At 38.3% G+C, this 27,855-nt stretch overlaps 1 protein-coding gene across 1 annotated transcript in view; it reads left to right on the top strand.

Moving 5' to 3' along the window:
- The window catches only part of TTLL7 (tubulin tyrosine ligase like 7), a 128,014-nt gene that overhangs the window by 26,909 nt on the left and 73,250 nt on the right, over nucleotides 1-27,855 (top strand). The window contains 6 exon segments of the mRNA XM_032494673.1: nucleotides 14,073-14,273; nucleotides 14,484-14,615; nucleotides 18,975-19,096; nucleotides 19,949-20,016; nucleotides 24,296-24,425; nucleotides 24,427-24,455. Of these exon segments, the coding sequence (XP_032350564.1) occupies nucleotides 14,249-14,273; nucleotides 14,484-14,615; nucleotides 18,975-19,096; nucleotides 19,949-20,016; nucleotides 24,296-24,425; nucleotides 24,427-24,455 (506 nt within the window). The 5' untranslated portion in view covers nucleotides 14,073-14,248.

The raw sequence follows: 27,855 nt of genomic DNA, 5'->3' as shown, positions 1-27,855 counted from the left end.
TCTGTCTGCTGCTCTGACTGGGCCACTTTCATTATTTTATCTTCCAGATCATTTATGTGTTCTCTTGTGTCATTTAATCTTCTATTCATTGCTTCCAGAGTGCTTATTATCTCAGATATTGAATTATCTATTTTTGATTGGGTCTTTATATTTTCTAACTTCTTGTTAAAATAATCTGTGTATAGATTAATTCTCTTTCTTAATTCATACAGCTTTTTTATTACAAATATTTTGGATTCTCTGATAGATTGCTTATTTCTGTTTCATTACTTACTTTTTCAGGTGTTTCTGTTGCTCTTTTAATAGAATACTTCCTTTACTTTTTCATTTTACTCAATTTCCTCTGTGTCTATGAATTTAGGTGAGATGCTCATCTATTGTGGTCTTCAAGGGGTGTTCTTATGTGGGAGCATTTTTATGTGGACTGTGTTTGCCCAGTGCCTTTGGTGGGAGGACTGGATTTGACGTGAACACCAATTACATCTTTCCTCAGGGTGTGCTGGCCACTGTCACCCTGGTAGGTCGTGTGGCTGGTGATGGAGAAGCTAGAGCCTGTGCAGGGTGTGAGGCAGGACTTCCTCTCTGCTCAGTAACTGTCACCACTCTGTCAGCAGTGGATTCTGCTCTCAAGTTGTTGGAGTGGAAGCTGTGATTGTTGGGTTCGAGCTGGCTCTGTTCCCTTCTTGTGTTTTTCCTTCTCTGTATTGGAGCCTTTGCCCTGGAGGAGGGGATTGCTGAAACAAGTGAGATTTGTGCGCTTAAGAGACCCAATGTGCTCTTTGTGTAGGTGTCCCACCCCTTGCCCTACTTGTGTAGGGCCACTCAGATGCAGCCCATGGTCTTGTCTTTTTTGCTGTGGTGGCTGCCCCAGGTTTAGTGCTAGGCTATGAGATGAACTAGGTGAAGCTGGAGTTGGCTCAGCTGGGACTGGGGAGCATGGTGAAGTGGTCACAGCAATTCAGGTGGCTGCACTGCCGTCAGAAGTTTGGACCGCTTTTGGGCTGCTGTTTGGGTAAGGACCATCAGTGGCCACTGCTGCATCATGTGGACCACATCCCAGGCTCCTGGGCCACCTAGGTGTCTCTAGATTGATTCTTTTCCCAGGTCCTGGGTACTTAGATACAGTGCCAAGCTGTGGTATGCAGTGAGCTGGCTGGGATGTTTGCTTGGCTCAGACTGGGGAGCACAGGGAGGTGGCAGTTGCAAGAGCAGACTTCTCTCCACCTGGTCTGGGGGCAAGCCAGCACCAGCACGCTCCTCACGAGAGGAGGTTAGGCTTCCCCAGCCTTTCTGTCTGCCCAGCAGTTCTCCAGGCAGCCAAGGCGGTTTGTCTCCTACACTTAGGACCCTAGGACTGGGATGCCCAGTCTGTGGCTCGACCCACTCACTTCCCTGGGTGACTGTCCACCCAAATGTTTTCCCTTTTCCTCTTAGTCCCTTCCTAGGGGCATAGGTGCTTTTCTGCCTAATGCTTTTCTTCCCATTCCACCCTATTCTGTGTATATCTTTCTTCCAGCCTTGATTATATAGGAGTCCTGCCAGTTTGCAGTTAGTTTTCCATGAGAGTTGTTCCACATATAGATGCATTTTTGATGTGCTTGTGGGAGAAGGTGAGCTCCCTCCATGTCCTCTTGCTCCACCATCTTTATCTCCTGTGTATGGAAAACTCTGAGTCCTGGGCAAGATTAAAAAATTGTGAATCTAAATCCCATGAGGCACAAATGGAAATGAGCTTTGTCGATTTTGTATAGTGCTTAACTTATAACAGTGAGATGCGTGTTGCGGATATATGGCTGCATGTATAATTTTATAGATATTTAGGGTCACCTTTCATTCTTGAGTATATTTATATTGATACATTCAGTATGTCAGCATGTTTTGGATGATTTCTTGTCTTTTAGGTAGTTTTGGATATGCTCAGCAACTTCTCTGAAGGAAAAATGTGTATGTTGAAAGCAGGACACACATTTTTTCCCCTCAATATAGCACCTAATAAATGATGAGCATTAAAAAGTGTTTATTGCCTTAATTAGAAATATAATGAAATAATGGAAGGCAACTATTCTTTTAAACAGATTGATGATACGTTCTGACAGTATTTATTTACTCTGTATGAGAAGGGAAGAGAGTTCGAAAGAATAAAGAGCTATTAAAAGACAAATTTGTGCTGTTTGGGGTTTAGTATTTGTGGGTGTGATATTATCAAACTCTGGTTAATTTCAGACACCAATTCAGTCCCGCAGTCCATCATTGTTTGTTAGAAAGAAGGACCAAAAATAGTTCTTTTCCTCTGCATTTCTATAAAAGGACTGGTTTCACAGCAAAGCTTGTGGTGCCAGATAGATACAGTGTTTTTAACAGACTGGCATGACTTTCAAGAAAGAATCTTATTTTAAAATGAACTAAACTTATTAAAGTACAGTGAAGTTTAATTAGTTTTCTTAATAGTGGGCCTGTTAGATAGAAGTTATTAGTATATAATTTCTTTCCAAAAGTTGATCTTGTAAATCCTCTTTATACCTGGTTTAATGATCTAGAAACAAAATAGCCTTATTCTTTCCCTTCTTAAAATCTTATGATTACACGCTCACTTAGCTTAGCTGGAGGTGTGGAGAGCACTGTATACCCTAGGCTTGTGCATTTTCCCTTTTCCTTATAGACTTTCTACACTTACGCCTGCATAACTCTAAGACCAAGATTAATTGTACTGAGGTTTAATTTATTTTAGAGGGATTTGAAAACTATGACAAAGTTACCTGATTCTAGAAATTAATACAATGGACATTTTCTTATTTTAGGTTCAAAAACCTCCTACTAGACTGCATCTTTCTGATACGGTAGCTTAGCCGTTTAATTCCCGTGCTCCAGGCTATGTGTCTGAGATTGAAGCATGTATGAATTGAAAGACATTTTTCAAGCTGATGCCTAGAAGCCAATTGTCTCGTGGAGGAAACGCGCAAGGAAGTCTCTTCTTATTTCACTTGAGTTCTGGCATTTTATGCAAGGACATTTTGAAGAAATTTTCTTTATTTAACAACAAAGTTAAAAATGGAACCCAAGTTTATTATTCTTTGTATTGGTTAGGAATCTGGTTTAAGCAAAAAGGAATTTTTAAATTTCTATCACCAGAAAGTTGAGAAATATATTCTCTCTCTCTCTCTCTGCCTCCTGCATGTTGATTTTATCCTCAGACTCTGGCCGAGGCAAGGTGAGGACCAGCAATGCAGGCCTGTGCCCTCTAGGTTCAAACCCAGCTCGGAAGAGAGCCTGCATTCTTTAAGACTCTTAAAACAAGTTCTAGGCTTGATTCTCTCTGGTCTTAGTTGGATCCTGTGTTCGTCTCTGAATCAATTCCATGCTCAAGGGTAAGGAATTACAGTCACTCTGGATCTGAGTCATCTGCCTGGCCTTGGAGCTGGGATTCGCATTGACCCCACGAAGGCACATGGCATGAGAGCAGTGCTCCACTGGAGGAGATTCAGATGACTGTTCACAGAAAGTGGTGCATTAGGCTGTTGGCAAAAAAGATAAATGCCCGAAGTCATTGTGCCAGTGACTCAGTGACTTTGCATTTAGGCTGCTTTATCTTTTTCAGAAACAAAAGCAGTCATCTCTGTTGGAGTAGCGTGTCCATTAGAAGGCACATTTAGCTGATGGTGACAGAAACTTTAAATAACAGTGGCTTAACAAGGTGGAGAGTTTTTTTTTTTTTTTTTTCCCCTAGAGGTAGGCAGTCCAAGACTGAGGTAGCATTTCCATGACAAAACCAATGTCACTTTGAATTGTTGCAGCTCCTGCAATCACATTTGTATTCTGGGATGGAAGGAAGTGTCCACCAATTGTCTACTTCCCTTTTACTGGGAAGTCGTGCTCAGATACTTCCACTTCTACCTCACTGGCCGGAACTTGGTCACATGGCCGTCTATACCTGTCAGGAAGTCTGGGAGATGTAATTGTTTAGATAAGTACAATGCCACCTCTAATAATGAGCCAATAGGTGTTTTGTTACCAAGGAAGAACTAGTAAATGGCTATTAGGTAGGTAGCTAGCAGTCTTTCTACATGCGTTAACTTATGAACTGATATGGATCACACAGGAGGCTTAAGAACCCAGTGAATTTTATACATTTAAGATTTAAAACTTACTCTAGAAGTAGATAATAAAACTAAACATAGCCTAAACTTGATAATGGGGTGTGCATTGAATGAGTATCAAACATAGAGGTCAAAGAAAGAGTTAAAGGTGATTCTAACTTCTCTGTCTCTTGGATACTTGGCTATAGTGATGCCTTTACCAAGATAAGGAACATAAGAAGTCAAAGAGTTAAGTTTTGGACATTTGAAACTAGAAATGCTGGCACCCGATGACATTGGGGTGATGTCATTGGCTCACCAGCTGCACATTTTGGTATCTATTGTGGATTTTCTGGCAGAGAACAGAGAACCGGATATTTTAGAAATTCTCCACTTCCCTCAGTCCCTCTCTTTCACCTTGTGATCTAGGTTATAGAAAGTTATGGAAAGTTGGGTCCAAAGAACCTTCAATTCCAGCTCTGTAGCTTAGAACAAGGGCGAGCTCTTTGTGTGGTCCAGCCTGGGTTGGGTATTTTGAGGATGTGAGGCTCAGCAGTCCTGGATTTTGTACAGCTCTTTGCAGGGTAACGGGATGAGAGGAGGCAAATGGATTTACAAAAGTGAGTGCTATATGCAAAAAGTTAATTGATAAAAATAACGTGTTATTTCTAGGGAGCAAAAGAGACTTTCTTTTAGGCTACTAGAGCATTACATAGAACTGCAGCACTGTGTTCTAGGAGAAATGTACCCAAAACATCTTTTACCTGTACTTAAGCATTTGATAGCTACAGTGTGAAATTATCTTGTCTTCTGTCACTTTAACAACTGACTTATAGCTACTACTTGCTTTGAACTAAAATTATTTAGTTCAACATTTACTGAGTGGGCTTTTTGCCTTTCCTAAGTACTAGAAATACAGCTATTAATAAGGAAAAGATACCTTCAAAGTATGCTGTGTTATCATTACCCATTTATCAGTCCCTCCTTTTTCATGTCATACTAGGCTAAATTCCAAAGGCAAGGGGTTCCACAGAGCTTAGTGGAATTTTGTATGGGTGCTGTATTTTAATTGTAAACGTTGAGCAAATACTAAGCAGGCTAAAGCAATTTGAAATATAAACAAGCAGTGTGTTGGTGGGAGCAACTGTTGCTCAAGGTCAATGTTGTTATTAGAATGAATAAATAGTTCTGTTTGTTCTTATATAATGTCACACTTGGCCCCCTACTGGGTTTTTAGAAGTGGTTGATCACATTTTTCTTTTTTTTTTTTTTTTTAGGTCTAGAACACACTACAGATCTAGCTTTTGAGACTATACCCCGTCTGAGAAAGGGAGACAAAAGTTTCTATGTCCAGGGAGTAAGTAGCTTCTCTAAAAACCCTTTTAATTTATACACACAATGAGTGGCAGCCATGTATTATTGTTATGACAGTAGTTTGGGTGATGTCATTTTTTCACCAGTCAGGCAGCTGGGCGTTTTGAAAATCTATTGTCTTTTCTTGGCAGAAAACACAGAAATAGGAGCAGTTATGCTTTGGAAGGGACCTTTCTGTGCTTAACTAAAAACATTTTATTTATAAAACTAGAGGTTTTCCTTATTTTCAGTCACTAATTCTATTGTCTTATTTTCTGTTTTCCCCCCCTATCCTTTTCTGCAAATATGAAACTGAAACCATTGTATCCCCGTAAGTGGCGCTTCTTTCTGCCACTTTGGTACCACCTTCCACCCACTTCTCCTAAGCCAGAAATCTGTAGATCATCCCAGATCATTTTCCTTCTTCCTCACCAAACTCTGCTGTTCTTCTGTAGCAGGAGTATTCTTTCTCCCTGTGCCTGTGCTTCTATCCATGATCAAACCCTTTCCACCTGTCTCCTGGACTTTAGCAACACCCTCCTGAGACTCCCCGTCCCCACTCCTGCCCCTCTCCCATCCAGCTCCCACAATAACTGCTGGTGTAACCTACCAGAAAGAAAGCTGCATTATGTTACTCCTCTTGAAGTCCTTCAGTGACCCCACCACATTGCTCATGAGTCAGGACTGGACCTAAATTTCCAACAGTCTAGCTTAGAACAAAATGCTTCTCAGGAGACATACAGTGGTTCAAGCAAAAGCGTTTTGCTTATTTCATCTCTACTTATTATTTCAACAGGTTAAAATGATAAAGGTACATTCACTCTTTATATTAAGAGTCACACCTTTGGCGTGGGTGAGAACAGGGGTGCTCAGTGTTTGTAAAACGGGACTGGCTCTTGGGAGCTCTCCCTTTCTCTCAAGAGGTATCAGACCTGGTGTTTACCATTCCCATGTAGTTCTTCACACTTTCATTTCATATGCATGAACTCATAAGAGATCTGCAGCTGTATCTCAATGTGCATCACGTATTATTGTAATACTTTTAAACTTCACGTAAGTGATGTACTGCAGTGTGTATTCCTCAGCTTTTTTGATCCGCGTTGGCTGTGAGGCTGGTCATGTAGTTCTAGATCCTGCATCTGCTCTTGTGTCGAGGGCCTCCACTGTATGAGGGTCCCGCAGGGTATGCACCTCTTGTTGATTGATGATCACTTCGTCCCCTCCCCCACCGTTTTTCTGCTGTCTGTGACCTTTTCAGATCAAAGTCCCACGCTCCTGGACCAATACTAAAGAGTAGCGAGTATATAATTGATCTTTGTGGTGGTTGTTAATCCTCAAATATTTCATTATTTTTGGTAGATGGCTTATGTTTAAAGTTCATGACTTTGTTGGTCAGCATTGGTGACTGGTTTGGGCTCAGGCAAGGGGTGTAAACCGTCTTGCCGCTTAATTAGCAGGGCTGTCTGCAGTAGCAGATGAGATCCTTCGTAGCAGATGTCTGCCTTTCCAGCTGCTTCCCCTGTGTGGCAAGGCCCTTTTTTGTCACTTGTTTCTTGGCCAGGTGGCTTCTAAGTCATCTACATGGCTTTGCTTCGAAAAGACCAGTGAGGAGGGAACAGACTCCAGGAGTGAGCGATAGCCCTGACTTTCCTGAAGTCTGCGCATGCCCCCAGCCCTTGGCCGTCTAGTCCAGTGGTTCTCAAACTTTAGCTAACTCAGAATCACCTGGAGGGCTTGCCAGTGGGGGAGCCTCACCCCTGTTCCTGGTTCGGAGGGTCTCGGGTTGGGTCTGAGCTTGCCTTTTTGCAGTTTGCAGGGGATGCTGATGCTGCTGGTCTTGGGAGCAGACTTTGAGAATCACTGCTCTAGGCCAACATTTCTCAACCTTTTACATTTAATTTTAATGTTTTTGACGCATGAGCCTCTTTAACATTAACATACAATTTCGCGTCACTGCACGATTTTTAAAGTTGTTTTGTAACGTCATGATTTTTACATATTATAAAGAAAGGCTTTAAGTTAAAAAATTTGTATCGGCTTAGTAGTAAGCATGGTGGTTCTCTCAAGTCTTGCCCTACAAAGTGTGCTTTGTGGGCCAGTGTATCTGCGAACTTGTTAGAAATGCAGATGCTCGGGCCCTACCTGAGATCTAAGGAATCAGAATCTGAACTTTAGCAGTATACCCGGGTGATTAGCATGCACATTAAAACTGAAATTGGTGGCCCTGGGCTCACGTTGAATCTAATCCTAACAATATTTAAAACAAATAAGAAACGCTTCAGATTTATGTGAATCGCGTGCCATGTTTAAAATTATGTGCCACGTTTAAAAAGTGGCACGTTTCATTTACATTCATTTCCTTATATTTACGTAAGAAAAAAACATCATTTCTTTGAAAATAAAAATAATGTGTCACATTTGGTTGGGGGACCAAGTGCTGAAATTTAACGATGTTTTAAAGCACAAAGATGGACAAAATGGTATTTATGACCTGATGTTTGGAAATACTACTTTTTGTACCTGAAAAAACCAACTGCCTTATTTGGATGATTTTGATGATGTGATAGATTTCTGACTGCTACTTGCAAATAATACATTATGTGTGTGGCGAGTATTTCCCCCACAAAGTAAAGCTTAATTGGATCTAATTTTTGCTACATTTATTATTTTTCATTTTTCTTGAAATAGTAATTGAAACATCTTTCATCGGATAATAACAGTTTAGGAATCCAAAGAGAATTATCTTGAGGCAAATTTGCAGAATTGCTGTCGTTTTAAAATATTCTTATAATTTGTGTTTTACTATCATTGTTCATTATACTGCTTTTCTTTAACCTGTCTGTGAGGATAGTAATAAAGGACACCATTTAGGGTTGGGAAGGTCAGAGTTTCACATGCAGAAACATAGAAGAGTGCCTGGTGTGTAGTGTGTTTTACATAAGTGACCTGAGGTCAGCTCTACCCTCCCCTTCCTCCTCCTCTTCTTCCTCCTCCTCACCGTTGTTATTTCAGTCCATGGCAGCTCAGCATAGAGAAGGTTAGTTCTCCACTGTGTAAAGCCAGGAGATAGACTGGACCTAATACAGAATCTCAGCTATTTTTTTTTTTTTTCCAGGCAAAGGAGAGCATTATGAAGTGGAGCTATGGAGAACTAGAAAAGAGTGTCTAGGGTGGATGGCTCGGTTCCAACAGGGAGGAATCAAGGTCGGAGTCTGTGATGGTTGTTAGTGTTACTTACTGGCTTTTTTTCCCCAAGGCGTTTGATATGATTGCACTTCCTAACTCTTGTTGGCTGGGGTCATGCGACTGCTTCAGGCCATTGAATTGTGAGCAGAAATTATGTGTGTCCTTAGTTGTCTGGGTGAGATCCTTCAAGAGGCTCTTTCCCTCTGGCACAGGGACTGGTTGTTGTTTGGACGATGAGGATGATGGCTGCTCTGACAGCTTGGGTCTCTGTGTGACTGTGATATGTGGAGCGTCCCGCCCGTCTCCCTCAGTTGGTGTGTAGCCTGATCGAGACATAGACTTGAATTGCTTCAAGCTCTTGAGATGTGGGAGTTGTTGCTGCAGCATTGTGAGCCTGGATTGACTAATAAAAGTGTTTTTGGATGGGTTTTGAGAACTGAAAGTCTGAAAGGGGAGTGAGAGTGAGCCAGATGCCAAAACCCGTGATGCTAGGAGCCAAGAACCAGAGAGAATCGCCAGGAGTGTGTAAAAATCCGATGTCACTACTGGGGACACCAGGTTGGGGGGGGATCTTTCTGGCCCCTCCCCCTTCAGAAAAGTGATACACAATCATAATTTATGTAAAACCAGTTGCATACATTGTGAAACACATTGGTTCTACTCCTTGTCATTGTGAAAAAAGAAATTTAAAAATGCATGTAGGAAATGAAGACAGAGGAAAACTAGGATTTAGGAAGAAGAACCATGGTGAAGGGCTTAGAGACTGTTGGGTCCCAGAGAAAGTAGCAGGTGTCCACACTTCCTCCCGCTCACACACATTCGCATCTACACAGGCTTACATGCCCGTGTGCGCACGTGTGCATAATATTTTTTTATCGACTACACTCATGATAGCAAGTCATTGCTCTCCTGGATATGTCATCCCCAAGGAGGCCTATCTGGATACAATATTTAAAATTGTTAATCTTCTTAATCCCGCACTCCTGATCTAACTCCCAGCTCTGTTTTTTCCCCCACAGAACTTAGCGTTTTCTTTACTTATTTAAAATGTTTACTGTTATTGTTTGTCTCTCCCCCACTCAAATGCAAGCACCACAGAGAAAGCAGACTTGTATCCATTTTGTGTACCGAGGACAGTACCTGATACATAGCAGTGTGTGTTCAGTTGCAGCACATCCGTGAGGGACGAACAGGAAGACGATCTGGACACGGCCAGCTGCCTAGGTGTTCCAAGAAGAGAGATGAAATCTGATGCAACTTTGTTATCTCATCCACATTTTAAACCACAGTTGGATTCTCTTGCTCTCATGCCCTAGCTTTTAAAATGGTTCCAGTCAAGCAGGGTTAGGCATCTTTGTGAAATCATTAATGTGTCACGTTTAAAGGCTGAATTTTGAAGGTAGTACAAAAAGTGTGGGGAAAATCATGGGCTTTAGAGAAAACCACTTGCTTGTTGCTTATTAAGGCGTGACTTTGGGCGGATTACTTATCCATGGAAACTAAATTTTGCCATATGTAAAATTATAATCAAATGTACTTTGTGTGGACAAAATGCAAAGTTAAGTGGAAGTGCTTAGTCCACTGGTTTATTTGGGTCTCTCCACCTTTCCCCTTATCACCAGAAAAATAGCTTTTATTACATTTTTATTTAATATTATTTGACATATTTTCAATTCAGCTCTAATTTTGGTTCCACTGACCATTTGTTAGATTATTTAGTAATTTACGGTAAGCTAAAAATGCACAGATATGTACAAAGAGCCCATATATGGCACTCATCAGAGAATGGATTTTGGGAGATTGTTGGAGAAGGGCTGATTCCCCTCATGTTTTTTACACAGAAGAACTTGTGTCTTCGTCTTGTTGTCATCCAGAACACCGGCAATGCTGCTCTCAGGGGTTGACATTTTATAGACTTCAGGGCTGGAATGAATCAATTCCTTTCTTTTGCGTATTAAGAAATTAAGTCATCTATCTGGTAAATTGCAGAGTAAAGGATAAGAATTCTAACTGACTTCTTGTTTAGTGCTCTTTCTACCGTATCATACTTTCGTCTAAATGAAATGCAAAATTCGATGGTTTTTGTTAGCAACATGACAACGTTGACACGAACTTTTATCACGTAGACTTAACTTTTTGAGCAGGTACTTCAGGCACGGGGCACTGAAGGGTGTGCACGAAAGTTAGCCGCCCTTAGCTCTGCCCCCAGCTGCCGCAGGCCACCACGACTCTGGGTATACTCCGTGTACTCGCCTACTGTTTTACCCAAATGTAAACTTCTATGTACTTTGCTTTTTTCATTAAAAAATGTGAAAGTAACATGTTGTAAATATGTATTTGCTTCTCATAGCTCCACAATGCCTCTTCTTACTCCCTGGTGTCATTAATTATTTGATTGATTTTTAAATTCATGAAGAAGTGCTTATTAAGCACTGTGTTAGGCACTATTCTAGGCTCTAGGAGTGGAGGGTTGAACAAGATAGAAGAAAACCACTGTTTTCCCAGAGCTTACCTTCTTGGTTTGGGATTGGTGATATGATGCAGGTACAAGTAATGGTCCCTAGGATAGACCGGCAGAGGGAGAAATGAATTTTTTCAGACATGATCAGAGGAATTTTTAAGGAACAAGTGGAAATTTCTCTGGGTTTTAAGTGATGGGTAGAAATTCAACAGGAAGGACTGGGAAGAAATGGTACTCTATCACAAATGTACTGGACTTATTTTTTTGTTGTTTCAGTCTTGTGTGTCTATTCTTTTGCGTGGTAGCACTTAAAAGTTCTGCATTTAAGGTCACCATTTGCTTGAAATTTTGGTAAATTGATTCCTTTTGGAAATGGCTTATTTGCAAAATAAAATTATTTATCTTAGAAATCAGTTTCTGTTTATTTCCTAATTCTTTTTTCTCCCAGTATATTTAGTTGAACTAGACATGAGGATTTTTATAGATGACTTTTTTCCATTTGACCTTTTTCATATAGTTCAAGAGTTTTCGTCTTTGTTTTACATTTTTCTTACAATTTTATATGTGTATGTTGTAATTAGCTATTATTTGCTTTAGTGCAAGTATGTGCTGACAGCAGAGGTCGTCAGCCTTGGCTGTACACTAGAATCATTTGGAGAGCTTTAAAAATACTGAGCTTAAGCCCCACCTGGGTCTAGGGTGTGGCCTGGACACCAGGATTTTCAAAATCTCCGGTGATTCTGTTGTGCATCCAAACTTAGAAGCCCTTGGCTTAAAGTATTTTGCAGGTAACTGAAACATGCTTTCTCTTTTTGGAAAGTAGGTAACTGTGGCTCATCTGCGTGGTGTGATCAACCTGTCATCTCAAATCTCCTCCTTAGAATAAAGTGAAATGGTTAGATTTGGGATGGCAGAATGAAGTCCTTGAGTTTGTCTGAGCACCTTTATTGTTATTCACCAAACCGTAATTGGAATTAGGTAAAGCAAACCTATGGAGAGAATAATTTTAAGGCCTTTAAATTCCTGTGTGGTTAGGGGAAGGGATAACAGTTCTTGCTTTGCGCTCCATACAGATTAAAAGTCATTAGGCTCATGTTTAAGTCAGAAATTAATAAATGTTTTTACAGCCTACAACAATTATTAACTTACTGTTAGCGCAGTTAGGCAAACATTGTTCTCAAACTCTCGTTGACTTTGTCCACCTACTTTCAATGTAATAAGTACTCTGTTCTCATAAGAGGGTCTTTGTTTACTCCAGTAACAAGATGTTGGACAGGGACTTGTAAACTCAAATAGTTACCTCCCTGAGGTATCAGAGAACTTCCAGCAAGAAATCAAACTGAACTTTAGACTACTCTTTTCTTTTATTCTGAAAAATGATCTAGTCTGTTTGCAGCTTGGAATTGGGAGCTGTCATCAGGTTAGGGATGTTTGCTTTGATTTCACTGTTTGCTTTCAAGTATTGTGAATTCCCAGAGTACACCCGTGTCTCACTATCACTGCAATAGGGTTGCACACTTCTTCTACGTCTATATGCCATATTAGCACGCTGTCTGAAAGTAGTGGGACTCAGTGAATAGAGCAGATAACCAAACAGAATTGGGTTCAAAGCCTAAGTTTTCTGTTTATTGGCTGTTACCTTGATTTAGTTACCTTATTTAGCCTTAGTTTCTATATCTGGAAAATTAGGGGAAATAATACCTAAGTTCCAAGTTTGTTAATGAGTTAGAATATTTTAAATTCTTAATATAGTGCCAGCCCACAGCTGGTCTGTAATAAATAATAGTCCCCTAGTTTTGATATTGAATTATTCTAGAGAATTATTCTAGTAAGAATGATTAAGTTGTAGTTTTTCTTAAATAATGAATCTTATTGCTAATAATGATTGTTGGCAGTGATGTGTATGAGAGTTCCATCTGACGTAGCTGAATTTTTAAATATTTCTGACAAACCTGATCGTCTCCTGATGATGGTGTTGATATCACGCCTTTGTTTATCATGATAGGTTTCTTAAGGTTTCATTATGTTTAGAGACATTTTGCAAGAACTCGAAGATTCTTAAAATATGAAGGCAGAAATTGGAAAGTTGATCGTGTAGACCGGGGAGTATAGCACAGTCCGGGCGTAAACACCTAGGTTCACACACACACAATGGAAATATAAGTGAAGCGGAATAGAGGCCATATTGGGTGTAGCCACATCTAATTAGTTCATTCATTAAAAAATGTTTATTGTGTTCCTCTGTGTGCCCAAATGAGATCATTGTGGTAATGACTCCTCCTGTTTTCTGCCTTTCATGGTTTTTTTTTCAAGGCATAATTCAAATGTGGTCTGTTTTATGAAGCCCCGCCCCACCACCCAACCCAGCACGCACACACCATGAAAGGGAATTAGTGTTTTCTCCGTTCTGTCAGCATGTGACCCCTCCCCTGGCACGAGCACTTACTTTACTGTTTCATATTAAAAGCGGGGCTGCAGCGTGGTTTCAGGCATTGGGTTAAAGGTTGCATGGGTCATGGTTAAGGGCACTGGTTTTGACATCAGAGAGATGTTATTTTAATCTCCACTTTGTCATTCCTTTCTTTGAAAAGATTTGTCCATTCTGAGCTCAATTTACTTACCTGTTAGATGGGGATAAAAGCTTCTACCTCATAGTTTCGTTGAAAGATTAAGTGGCGTAAGTGGCTTAAGGTAGTAAGTGTTCGGTAAATGGTAGTGAGTACTGTTATTTTTATTGTTTGTGTCAGGCATGTTCTTTATTGTGTGTAAATATGATACATGACTTATATAAAACCCCCTCCTCTAGACTGTTCACTTTTTATAACAAGGAACTGTTGCTTGACATTTTGCATAAGGTTTGATAAATTAACAAATATTTGTTGCTTAAATACATTAACATTCACCTGCACTTGGCTTTTTAAAGAGAGTAGTATTGGAATATATCAGAAAAATGTCATAAAAGTTGTTTTGTAAATGTTGTTGCTTTAAAATCCCTGCAGGTACCTTCTTATTCCTTAATTTCAGTGTCCCGAAATCCGAGAATTCCACCAAGATAATATGATAGGAACTTTTGGTGATTTGGAGCCATATCCCACTTAGACCGATGCAGGCCTTCCAGACTTCCTGAGAGCTTGGAACAGCAACACACACTGCTTTTAAACTGGCGCAGGCAATAATGCCGTCTCTGCCGCAAGAACGAGGTAAGCAGGTTGCTTTAATCCTGTGACCTATTACATGGATGAATGATAGATCATCATGGCTGATCCTTTTTTAAGAATTAAAAATTAACTGGGGGCTCTTAAAGTACTAGAATTTATAATTTTGCCTTGTCGGGGGGGTACATTTTTGTTCTCTGGTGTGGAATTTTTGTTATTTCAGTGATATTTGGTTGGTTTACATTTCTTTTAAAGTTATTCAGGGACCCTCCCCCCTGGATCTGAATAAAGAATTGCCTTATCAAAGCACAATGAAAAGGAAAGTCAGAAAGAAGAAAAAGAAGGGAACCATTACAGCCAATGTTGCTGGGACAAAGTTTGAAATTGGTAGGTCTCCTCAGAATCATGAGATTTTCATAATTGTTGGAAAAACTAGTCTGATGTTGAAAACAATGTAGAAATTCAGAGAGAGAATTATCTTTTACTGCAATAGATTTTTAAATGCCTTATATAAAACTTTCTTTTTTATGAGATATTTAACACATCAGTAATCAAATAGAACATCAGTGTAAACTAAAAAGCATTAGTTATTGATAGGATTGGATTAAATATATATGATTTTGATTAATACTTAATTTTTAAATCAAATATAAAATAATACGAACAGCAAAACCCAATGGTTCTAGCTCTAATCTTTAAATATAGATGTGCTTAGGAAAACTGTATTATTCTAAAACATTTTTACTGAGACTCAAATTATGTTTAGTCTGTAACATTCATTACTTTGTAAGTCATTTAAAAAACAGATTCATATGTTAAATGTAAAATAAAAAGTGCAGAATTAGAGATTCATATTAAACAATGAGAACCTGACTTAAGGAATAGTGTAAAAATGTATTTCTCTCTATGCTTTAAAAATTATTTTGATGATACTGTTGCTTATTATTAATAGGATTTTGGTTTATATGTGTAAACTGTATCTGTAGTGGAGAAAATAACTAAAAAATTAATTGCTTTAAATTAAGATACTTTTGCTCAGCATTGCCCCTCATTATGAATACAAGTACTCAAATAATCTTACTCTTTTTTAAAAATAACTTTGCATTGAAAGAGTTGAAGAAGATCGTGTGAACCCTTAAGGATACTAATTCCTATTACCTGTTAATCGTTGACGGCCACATTTCCATTTACAGTAATTCACCAGAGTTCATCAGCGATCAATGGAACATTTCATTGGAATTGAGGCCCCCCAATATTCAGTTCCATCAAGTGATCCTCAGAGGAAAAACTTGCAGCCAATTAAGTGGGAGGGGGGTGTGGAAGGTTCGGGGTTTATTTGCAGGGTGTTTTCGAGAGTGAAAAATCTTAGAGGAAGGTGACTGTTGTCAAAATGACAACTTATCCTCTTGTTTACTTTTAAGGTCCTGGTGCGGTTTATAAGGAACCTTTGTCGAAAGGAGAGTGTTTAAGTGCAGTTCCCTCTCACTTTCCCAGGAGGTTTTCCAAGGGCGGAAGCTACATTAGCGTTCTTCATGCTGGTTTCATACCTGTATGCTGAGCCTGTGCAGCTGCGTTCAGCAAAACTCCTGGCTAGATGAGGCTTAGCGATTTGGATCAGGGGCCGCTGGGCGAATACGGAGCTAAGTATAGGGGAGGAAAAGGGACAATTGGCCACGTGTCTGGGACAGACGGCTACCTGCTTTCTTCTCATTTAACCTAGTGATATGCAATAGATTACCTCTTGTAATTTACTGCTCCTTTGACAGGTTGAATTATGTAATGGAAAAATAATTAAGTCAGTTAGAACACCTGTTGTTTTCACCCTCGCTTTGCCTGTTTCCTCACCTAGAATACTTTGACCTTTAATATTATTCCTTTTACAACCCTTGACCAAATATTTTCACATCATTACCTTGTTTAACCTTCCAGATAATCCTCGGAAGTAGGTTGCATTACTCCCTTGCTTCCTTTTGTCCTGCCTTTCCTCACTCTAATGGTGAATTTGAAGTGGCTAACAGCCATAAGAAAATAAAGAAGGAAAAATAAAAACAGTAAAGAAAATAAATAAGGAAAAATAAAAACAGTAACATAGGATGCACCTTACGGCTGATGAGCATGCAAAATGCACTCCATGAAATTGTCCAGAGTTAGAGATGTGCATGGATTTGCCTCTGCGCTTCCTAGCAAGCAGTGCCAAATACCGAAGCATAATCAGCTGTAGATGCACAGTGCCCAGAGATGAACCATGCCGGTTATTCAGAGGAAATGGAATATTTTCTGTTTCTGAGTCTTGAGAGAAATTTCTCTCGTAATTCTTTGTGGAGACACACTGTGGAATAGTGAACTACATTCTCACAGTCGTCCTATAATTAATACATTATGAAATTTCACAGTATTATTTTTTAAAATGTCCCTCAGGCACAGTTGAAGAAACTGAAGCTCAATGAGGGTTAGCAGCTTACCCGAGGTCACACAGATGGCAAAAGCAGAACTTGAATCTGAAGTAATTTGCTTCCAAATGTAGTGTTCTTTCTACAATATCATACTGCCTAAATAAATATGAATTGAAATTTAAATTGAGGAACATTAAGGTGTCCTCTGTGTCTAAAATTTAGAGTTGTTGCATGGATTCCTATTTTTAATACCCCTGAACGGCTTCTAAAAGCTCTATGGGTCAAGGCAAAAAAAAAAAAAAAAAAAAAAAATAGGACAAATTTGCAAGGAATGTATTTTTGGTAACTTTCACTAAATGGTGAGAAGGAAGATGGGAGAAAGGGGTACCTAAGTATGCAAAGGGAATGTGAGAAAAGTGGCTGGTAAGGTTATCTCTCTTTTACCAAGAGGGAGTTTGGTTTGGTAAGAATTCAACACAGAGGCAATTATTTTACCTCTTTTTTTTTTTTCTAAGAGCATTCCTAAAAGACCGGTGTTTAAAAGCATGGCTTTAGGCTTTAGCTGCCAACCGCCTTCCATTTGGAACTGACACGTTAAAGGCATTTCTTTTCTATACAGTGGGGATGGTATGCTTAAAAAGATGCCAATTGATTTCTAAAATTTCAGTTCAAACGAAAATATGATTAAATAGCTTAGATAAAAAAAAGTGACAGTTTAATACCCAACATTGTATTTTTCTTTGAAGTGCAACTTTGTCAGCTCTCCAAGCTTCGGCTTTCATAGTGAAAGAGATTTGTATGTGACTGACCTGACACATTTGGCCTCGTGACTCTCAAGAAAGAAGGGGTCTTCCCCACCACTGTTACGTAACCTGAATGTTCACAGCCTCACCCGCTCATGTGTACATTAACAGCCACATCTTACTAGCTCAGTCTGCTCCCTCCATCCCTGACTGCCACCAGTTCCTTTCTCTCATCAAGGTCTCCCCCGTTATTTCTGAGAGGCCTGGGGCAGTGTCTTCCATGCACTCAGGAAGAGGCCTGCTCCTGAGCTGCTGGTCTGGCCGAGTCATTGTCTTCTGCTGGGAGCCAGTGAAAGAACTCCTCCGGGCCGTGTCACCATTGTCCGTGCCCTCCCCGTGAGCGCTGGATGACACCGAAGCTCCTGGGCCCACAGGGCTCCAAAGCTGCACGGTGGTCTGTGGCAGATGTGAGAGGAACAGCCCTTTCCCCAAGGCTTGTGTTGTACACGGGCCCCTGGACCTTCAGAACAAGCCTATGGTTGGTTTACCAAGCCTCTCATGGGAAAAAGCAACTTCACCCCCACTCCCCTCCCCTACTTCAGCCGTCTCCAATCACTGTCCTCTTCTTTTATTCTGCCTGTGTTTTAGGCATTATTACATAAAAAGCCCTTTCTCCTCAGCCAGAAAGCAATCAAGAGTCCCCAGGACTTGAGACTGACAGGTGTCTGGTCATTAGTGTCATACTTGAGCCAAGTACATTCAGACAATGAGTCCTTTTTTCCCATTTCTCCCCATATATAGGGCAGGAAGAGAAAAACATTTAAAAATAAACATCAGAGCACTGCTATATAGTTACACCATTCTACTAAGACTCCAAATTCTGTTGGAACCCAAAATTTATCCTAAGTATTTGCTGATATTTACTCTAAACTTGAAATTCATTGAAAGAAAAATGTCATCATGTGAATCGCAATATCCAAATCAGAGAGGAGCGCATGAGTAGTTTGTACTAAAAACCAAGATTTTCTCTGAGCATAAACTTTTTCAATAGAATTAGAGGGTTGGGAGCAGATAGGAGGGCCAGTTTCCAAATCTCTACTGTAATTCTGCTTCATTATTTTGTATCCTGAGTCAATATAGCTGACTTGGTTTTAACTGCTAAAAATAATTTGAACTAGGGAGGTGGAAAGTGTAGGATGATGATCAGGCGCTATTTTTACCTCTTCTCTTTTGTACCTAGCCCAAGGTCATGAAAAAGCCATAAAAGTACATTTTTCTGGGCAGAGGTGTTATCTCAGCTCTGTGTGTGTATGTCCCACTGTGCTGTGAATAATCACTGAACTCTTTGAAGGTGTTGTGTACCTGTTAAATCTCAGAGGACTGAACCTACAGATGTCGGGTGCAACCTGAAAAACAGTTCTCAATTACTGTTGAGTATAATATGGCATGAGATAAATTGTTGTAACTAAAAATGAAGCTATGCTGTAACTAAGGGATATTTTACAAATGAAGGACTATGAGCTAAAATTTGTATATATCAAAATACTTTTCACAATGAACGTATTTCAGAAGCATTTTACTTTTGGTTTAACTTAACTGTTTACTTGCAGTTCGTTTAGTAATAGATGAAATGGGATTTATGAAAACTCCAGATGAGGATGAAACAAGTAACCTTATTTGGTGTGATTCTGCTGTTCAGCAGGAGAAGATCGCTGAGCTGCAAAATTACCAGGTGGGAAATTAATCATGACCAATTACTGATCAGTAGGAAAGTGACCAGAATTCCATTATAATTTTCTTTAGATAGGGTTTTTAGTATGTTGACACATTAAATTTCAGTCTAACTTACCTGAATAGTCTGTTTTGTTGCTGTCCAGTTGTGGTGATCCCTTGCATGAAGACTGCATCCTTTCAAATTTAACTTTTACGCCCTTTCCGTCTTTAAGGAGGAATTGGTAGGAGAACACTCTTCCTAGGTTGTTGCTCTGCTTTATGCTTGAAAATGAGCGAGGTGGGATAGGTTGCATAAAGACATCTGAAAGCAGAAATCCCATGTAATGTCAGCTGTGTGTAATTTGGCGCATTCTTTTATTTTTAGAATGTAACACAAACTTATATTAAAAAAATAAAAAGCCGAATACATGGAATTTTAGACAGTTGACATTTTGTATGGTTCTTCTTCATCTGTTAGTATAGGAAGTAATACAAAATTGACTGGTAACAAGTAAGTCCATTTTTACCAGTCTTTCTACAGTGCTTATCTGTCTGAATATGGTAAATCTAGAATACCAAAAGTAATTTGGACATTGAATTACCAGTTATTCAACAGAGAAAATTGTAACTTTAATGTCCATGTAAATACCTTTTCTGATTTCTTTAAATTCTTGCAATTTTATTCTCTGATTATTCTCTGAATTCTCCAATTCCACAAATTCATTGTAGGTCATTTAACCTTAAATATTTTACATTAATAATTGTCAATTTACTAAAACATTAAGCTCAAAGGAGGAATGTAACTGTATTATAGTATAAATGAACATATTAAGTCAATGAGATTATTAACGTTTACCTTTTTATTTTCCAGAGGATCAACCATTTTCCAGGAATGGGGGAGATCTGTAGGAAGGATTTCCTAGCAAGAAATATGACCAAGTAATCTTCATTTTCTTGTAATAGAGAAGACCTTATGTTTGAAATTTACCTTTTGAATATCACGGTGCTATCTTTTACAAGGTTACATTGATTTGAAATGACCTTTTGACAAAAGAGAGAGAATTTTAGAGCTAGAAGGGTCTTAAAAGTTCTCTGGGTCTATTCCTCCACTTTGCGGAGGAGGTAATTGAGGCTCAGAGACATGAAAATCTTGCACAAAGTCAAACAAATAGTTAACGGCAGAGCTGGACTCCAAAATGTCAGAGTTCTTTTTACTGCAACTTTCTGTCTCTCTAGCAACATAAATTTTTCTTTTACTATATAAGAAGTTTTCTGCACATGGCAATCAATGTATACTTACTTATTTTCAGTTAAACTTTGCAGGAATTAATTTGTTGCATTGTTGCATTGTATCTGGCATATATATGTGTGTGTGTTCAGAATACTGGTTCTTGAACATCTAATATGTGCTAGGCACAGTAGTAGGTGCGTATGTGTACACACACATACCCATAGACACATGTAACCGTGCCTGCCCAGGGATATACATGCACACATATTTATCTCTGAGACCATTATTCAGAGTGATAATCTGCTTTCATGGGAAAACTGTTAACAGGTACTCAAGTGTAGTAGTGAATATACGGCAGAATTTTTATGCAGTTTGTATTTCTGTTGATCAGATTTTTTGAGAAAGTTGATACATTGAGAAAAAAATTTAAAAAGAGAACTCTCACAGAGAAATGTTAGGAAATGTGCACATGATCAAAGAAATATTCGTATGCATTCATGAGAGAGTTTATAATCCATTCACACAGAAGTCTTTTTTGCATGTCTACGATATGACCTAGAGATGCTATCTTTGAAGTAAACAAGATAATGAATGCCTCGTCCCTGCCTAGAACTCACATTTTAGTAAGGGTGAAAGACTGGTACCCACACTAGTTTGATGCTGTCACAGTAGAGGTAGAGGCTGTGTGTGGTGGTGACTAAGATGATGGGAGAGATTATTTCTGAGGGGACAAGGAAGGATTAAATTCCCAGAAATTTAATGGATATTGAAAAGAGTATAGGAGTTCGCCCTTTGAGAAGGAGGTAAGGAGATTGTAGGCAAAGACAACAGTGGGAGAAAATATATGGAAACTTAAACCAACATGATATGGTTAGGGGAATGCTAAGCAGTGTTTGCGATTACATAGGATGTTGGGAGCCCAGCCAGAGATGATACTGGAAAAGAAGTGTCAAGGCCAGACTGTGACAGCCATACCATTGTATTTTATTTGCCTTATTTTTCTATTCTATTTTATTTAATCATTTAATCATTGGTTCTTTAGTCTTTTTAACTACTCAACAAACATTTGTTTATCCCGAGAGAAATGAGGAGTGATTTAATGGGTCTCAGCAGGGAAGTACCAGTGTTTTAGGTCACCTTGGTGGCACTGTAGATATGGACTTGATGAAGGGAGGACTAGAGGAAGGAAACCCTGGAGGAGACGCTTGTCGATCTAGGTGTGAAATAAGGAGCATCTAATAATCCAAAAGAGAGAGAGGAAGAACAAGGAAGAGAAAATAAATTTGCAAGATAAGAAGGAGAGAGAATTTATAGGACTTGAAAACTGCTTTGATTTGAGAATTAAAGGGGAGGAGGAGAGAAGTCTCCGAGGAGCCTTCTAGGCTATTGTGTGGATGGTATGATTTATTAACATAAGGATTACAGAAGGGTGGACGTCAGAGCAAAGAGAATTACCTCTGTAATGGTTTGGACGTGTGTTGTTTCATTTAAGTCATTGATTTTCATTTAACACATATTCATTAAGTGTCTATTACATGCCAGGCGCTGTGCTGGGCTCTGGGCACACGAGGTGATCCGAAGCAGACTTAGTGGCTTTTACAGCTTTGTGTTGCTACTGTGGATAAGTGCTGTGAAGTAGGGGCACATGGCTCTAAATCAGTGCAGGGTGAAGGACTTCTAACTTAGGGAAGCACTGGGGTGCTTTTCTGAGGAGGTGAGGGGTGCTTTTCTAGAAGCTGACATGTGAATGATGAGTTGTGTCCTGGTGAAGACGGTAGGTAACAGCCTTCTGGGCGAGGAGAATAGCGTGAGCCAAGGTCCTGTGGCATGAGGAAGCGTGAATAGTCAAGATACTGATATAAGGCCAAATGTAGCTGGAGCAAGAGATTGACGGGGAGTGGGGGCGAGGCAAGCTGAAGGGAGATACTTAGGATTATGATCCTTATCCTAAATGCCATAGGAGAGGAGTGGGGAGATGACATTGCTGATATGACCAGACGTACATTTTGAAAAGATCATTCTGGCTGCTTTGTAGGGAACAGTCTGTATGACCGGGAGAGGCAAGAGGGCTAAATGTAGAACCGTTGGTAGGCTATTGCAAATAGGCAATTTCTCATTCTGTAGAATCCTTGGAAAAAAATAATCTATTAGATAAAAAGTTATGACCTAGTTATATCAAAATGAATTACATGTTTAGTATCATTTACTAAATCTATGACAGAACCATGAACAGAAGTTATTCCAGTATCCCAAATTCTTAAGACTGCTTGTCTCTTTTAAAGCTACATATTGTTACACTAAATGATATGTACTAGATTACCTAAATGGAATAAAGTATTTTTCCTAAATATATGTGTGCTTGGATTTTTTTCCAAATATATATATGAAAGAATGGTATCATTCATAAATACTTCATGGTTAGTTTTTAAATATATTGTTCTATTAAAGCTTTAACTTGGTCTAATTGCATATCATCATTAAAAATAAAGTAAATATATATAAAGTGTTGAAAGCAAAAACAAATATATTAGCACTGTTGTTGTGCTTTTTAAGTTTAGATTTGTGTGTGTGTATTTCAGACCAATCAGTGTTAGCCTGTTTTGTACAGAGATTATTTAGCTTGTTGGCTTATTTTGGATTTGACAGGTGGAGCTGGTGATTCTTTCCCTTCTCATGGTGGAAACAACTTTTTTTACAGGGTCCTCTTGAAAGAGCCCTTGACGTGTGATAAAGGCATGACACTCCAGCTGTGGAAGCCAAGTGGCTTATGTATTCCACACCCTGGTCTTAGAATTTAGGCCCTACTTCTGTGCATATTGTGCACTATGGCCCTATTTTAGTTTTAACTAATCTCACTTGTGGATAATATCTTCCCATCTGTAAAAGACTTGCATGCATTTATAAAAAGACTTTGGAAACAGTCAAATTTTCTTTAATAGATAACATTTAAAATATTTCTAGTAATTAAAAAATTATTACTGGGAATCGATGTGCACAAAATAATTAGCATTTGGATTAATCAAAAGCAAACATTTTGTACCCAGTATTGTATCAGTACTCCTAAGTTATGCATCAAATAAGCAGCTAATTTATAGCAAATACAGACATGTCAGGACATACATTGTAACCATGCAACCACATGTTTAGGCAGATGTGGCTCATGTAAACAAAACCTCTGCTGACTTAGTGGCTTCACATGGTTTTCTCAGAAAAGCAGTAAAACTCCAAAAAACACTGGAGTAAAAGCAATCAAAAATTGCTGCCTATGGATGACCCAGAAAACTCCAAATCATCTTTTTTTTAATTTTTAATTTTAAATTTTTGTATATATGAATATATATGTATATATTTATTTATTTATTGAGGTATAGTCGGTGTAATGCAATCATTATCAAATTACCCAGGACATTTTTCACAGAACTAGAACAAATAATCCTAAAATGTGTATGGAATCACAAAAGACCCAGAATTGCAAAAGCATTACTGAAGGAGAGGAAAGGAGCTGGACCAATCATCTTTAAAGAAGCAATATGAATGACATCTGGCCGTGAACTGTACTGACCACCCGCCTCCCTGAGGCAGGGTTAATTAATGATCCCTTCTACAAGTCACCCTGCCTTTGCTGCACCCATCACATTGTATTTAATTAATAGCCTGTATGTAAATTCCTTAGGACAGAGACTGTACCAATCCTCAGTGCTGACACATAGTATATACTCAAATGTTTGATCTGTTAATATGTAAATTAGTACACAGGGCACAAATTCTTGTCTGTTTTTTTCACTAATGTATCCCTAGTATCTAGAATAGAGCCTAACACATAGTAGGTGCTTGATAAACATTTAAAAAAATGAGTCAATGAATGGATCAATAAATAAAGACATGGAGGGAATTTAAATTCTTGTAGTTAATGTCAGTAACACAGAGAAAGAAAATTTAGATGAATTTGAATAGAAATATTTTTCATATATTGTCTCTGGTTTACAGAATGATCAAGTCCCGGCCTCTGGATTATACTTTTGTTCCTCGAACGTGGATCTTCCCTGCTGAATATACACAATTTCAGAACTATATGAAAGAACTGAAGAAAAAAAGAAAGCAGAAAACTTTTATAGTGAAAGCCGGCTAATGGTGCCATGGGTCATGGGTACGTATTTTTCTTTGGAATATATAAAAAGGTAAAAAAATTTTCGGAGAAAGAATAAATGTGTTCATTTGCTCTTGACTGAATACTAATATGAAAACAATAGGTTTCTAACTTGCTTTTTTGGAGCTAAATATTTAGTGATCCCCTTTACCCTATTCTTGGCTTTGGTAATTCAACTTAAAAATGTATTGAAGAGGTAGTGAGACTTCAATAGTAGACAAGCAAAATAGAGAAAAATAAGTGTTTCCCATTTTTTTCTTAAACATAAAATTTGCATTCATAATAATTTTAAAGTAAGCTTGGAGGGGACAGTCGGTTGGTACAATAAGAGCTAAACTGACTTGGAGAAAGAGATGGAAAGGCAGTTATTGTTTTCATCTTAAAAAATTCTTAAAGCAAAAATTTATTTTCTTTGCTTTCCAAATAATTTTTTTCTTTATGTAGCCATGACCTGGGTTGAAAATGAATAGAACACATTTTAGGCTAAAGTCCTGAGAACTAGACATGTTAGTTGAGACTAGATTATATGACTTAATATTCCTGTTTCCTTTGCTTTTTTATGTTAGTTTTCTGCAATGTACTTTTTCAAAGAGAATGTGTCTGAGGCTGCTTTTAATAAAAACACATGAGTCATTTTAACCTTTGATTTAGAATGTTGTGGGGAAAAGACATTTGGAAATGTAGCTGCCAGGTAAAGTATTACTAAACAAATTTTCTTCTAACTCTAAACCATAATTTAATCATTTAATCAAACATTGTTTTTAACTGTGGTTTAGTAATTGGAAAATTAACAACATGTAGTAGTGGAAATCTTTTTAGTGGAAATTTTTATATTAATTGTTTAATGTAAATTTAGTTCACTATATGTTAGTATCAAGGTAAAATTCTTGGTGGGGATAATTGGAGTTTATGTTTTCTCGATATTAATATTAAAAATTAATGTTAAAAATTCATATATATTTATTAAATGTTAACACATGGTAAATAACTAATAATCTGAATTGGCTATAGTATTAAAAAGAGCTGAAAAAGCATACTGTGCAAACTGTGCTGCCAGCGTTTAGCTGATGTAACGCAGTAGCACTTAGGTAAAGGACATGCTTCTCACCTGTAGAATACATTTATTTCCCTGCTGGCCTTCTGTTTAATTGTTCTATCCATTATTGAGAGTGGGGTATTGAAGACCCTAGCTGCAATTATTGAACTGACTATCTCTGCCTTCAGCTCTATCAGTTTTTGCTTTATGTATTTTGGAGCTCTGTTGTGAGGTGCATATGTTTATTGTTATTATATCTTTTTGATGCATGACTTTTAAAAATCATTAGATTTTTCTGTCTGTTGTAATACTTTTTGTCTTAAGGTCTATTTTGTCTGATGCTAGTGTAGCCACTTCGGTTCTCTCTTGGCTACTGTTTGCATGGAATAGCTTTTCTGTCTGTTCACTTTCAGCCTATTCAAGTCTTTGAATATAAAGTGTGGCTTTTATGGACAGCATACAGTTTAGGTCATACTTTTTTTTTTTTAAATACATTCTGCCAAACCTTGTCTTTTAATTGAAGAGTTAATCCATTTGTATTTAATGTAATTATTGATAAGGAAAGACTTACCATTTTGCTAATATGTTTTCTATATGTCTTAGTTTTCGTAGCTCAGTTCCTCCATTTCTGCCATCTTTTGTATTACATGGATATTTTCTAGTGTACCATTTTAATTTCATTGTTGTTTATTTTACTATATATTTTTTGAGTTTTTTTTTAAATGGTTGCCTTGGAGTTGCAATTAGAATCTCAATTTATAACTACCTAGTTTGGATTAATATCATTAGTTTTAATAGTAAACAAAAAACCCAACAACTTTGCTTCTGTATAGCTCTGCCCCCTTCTGTTGTTTTTGTCACAAATTACATCTGTATACATTATAAAAAATACTGTCTTCTGTCCTCCATTATTTCTGATGAGAAATTAGCTCTTAATGAGGATGATTTGGGTGTGATGAGTGGCTTCAGTCTTGCTACTTTTAAGATTATCTCTTGGTGTTGACTTTTGATAGTTTGATTAGAATGTGTCTTATTGTGGCTATCTTTGAGTTTATCTTACTTGGCATTTATTAGCCTTCTTGGATGTGTAGGTTAATATTTTAAACCAAACTGGGAGATTTTCAGCCATTAATTCTTTAAATAGTCTTTCAACCCCTTTTTCTTTTCTCCTTCTGAGACTCTCATTATGGTTGTGTTGATATATATTGATGTTGTCCCACAGGACTTTTAAACTCTGTTCATTTTTCTTTATTCTTTTTTCTTTCTGTTCCTCAGGCAAATGTCAATTGATTTATCTTCAAGTTCACTGATTCTTTTTCTGCCTTCCCAAATCGTCTGTTTAGCTCCTCTAATGAATTTTTTGTTTCACTTACGCTTTGCACCTTCAGAATTTCTCTTTGGTACCCCCCACTCACCACCTTTAAAAAATTACTTGTATCTCTATTGATATTCTCTGTTTGGTGAGATACTATTCCCATGGTTTCCTTCAGTTCTTTGACATGATTTTCTTTAGTTCTTTGAACAAAATTAAAATAGTTGTTTTAAGTAGTTGGTTTGTCTAGGAAGCCAACTGTGTGGGCTTCTTCAGGTATAGTTTCTGTTCATTGATAATTTTTCTATGTATGGGCCATACTTTTTGTTTCTTTGCATGACTCATAATATTTGAAAATTGGACATTTTGAATATTGTAATGTAGCAGCTCTGATGATTATATTCTCCCTCCTCTGAAGGATTTTGTTGCTGCTATTCTAGTTGTTTATTTGCTTAGTGACCTTTCTGAAATAATTTTGTGAAGTCTGTATTTTTTGTTATGTGTGGCCTCTGAAGTTCCTGTTTTGTTAGATCAGTGGTCAGCTAGTAACTGGATGGAAATTTCCTTAAGAACTCGGACCTTGCCCCCCAATATCCCCCAGTCCTTGCAGATGGTGTGTAATGTGTGTGTATGTGTGTGTGTGTATGTATGTATGTATGTATGTGTGTATGTATTGGAGCATGCTTTCAACACTCAACTAGGCAATTTACAACTCTGCCTTAGCCTTTACTTCCTGCTTGTGCAGAGCCTGAAGGTTAACCAAGGCCCTTCTCAGCCCTTTCCTTAGCATGCACTTAGTTCTGGGCATGCATATGGCCTTCTAGATTCCCAGAAATACGTCAGGGATTATCAAAACCCTTATTCCCCCCAAAATTCTCATTCCTCAGTCTTTCATCCCAATCACTGCAGTTAGTCTGTTGTTTTCCCCAACTGTTATTTGTTGCCCCAGGCAGTATGGACTGATACATTTATCTTTAAATGTTTTCAATATTTGTTCCCCAAGTAGCTGCCTCAGCACTGGGAGGATTCCCACTTAGACAAGATAAAAGCAA

Source organism: Camelus ferus, chromosome 13 (assembly GCF_009834535.1).
Source record: "Camelus ferus isolate YT-003-E chromosome 13, BCGSAC_Cfer_1.0, whole genome shotgun sequence".
In the NCBI taxonomy this organism is placed as follows: domain Eukaryota; kingdom Metazoa; phylum Chordata; class Mammalia; order Artiodactyla; family Camelidae; genus Camelus; species Camelus ferus.
Note: the sequence above shows the minus strand (reverse complement) of the source record. Positions and strands in the feature narration are given on the sequence as shown.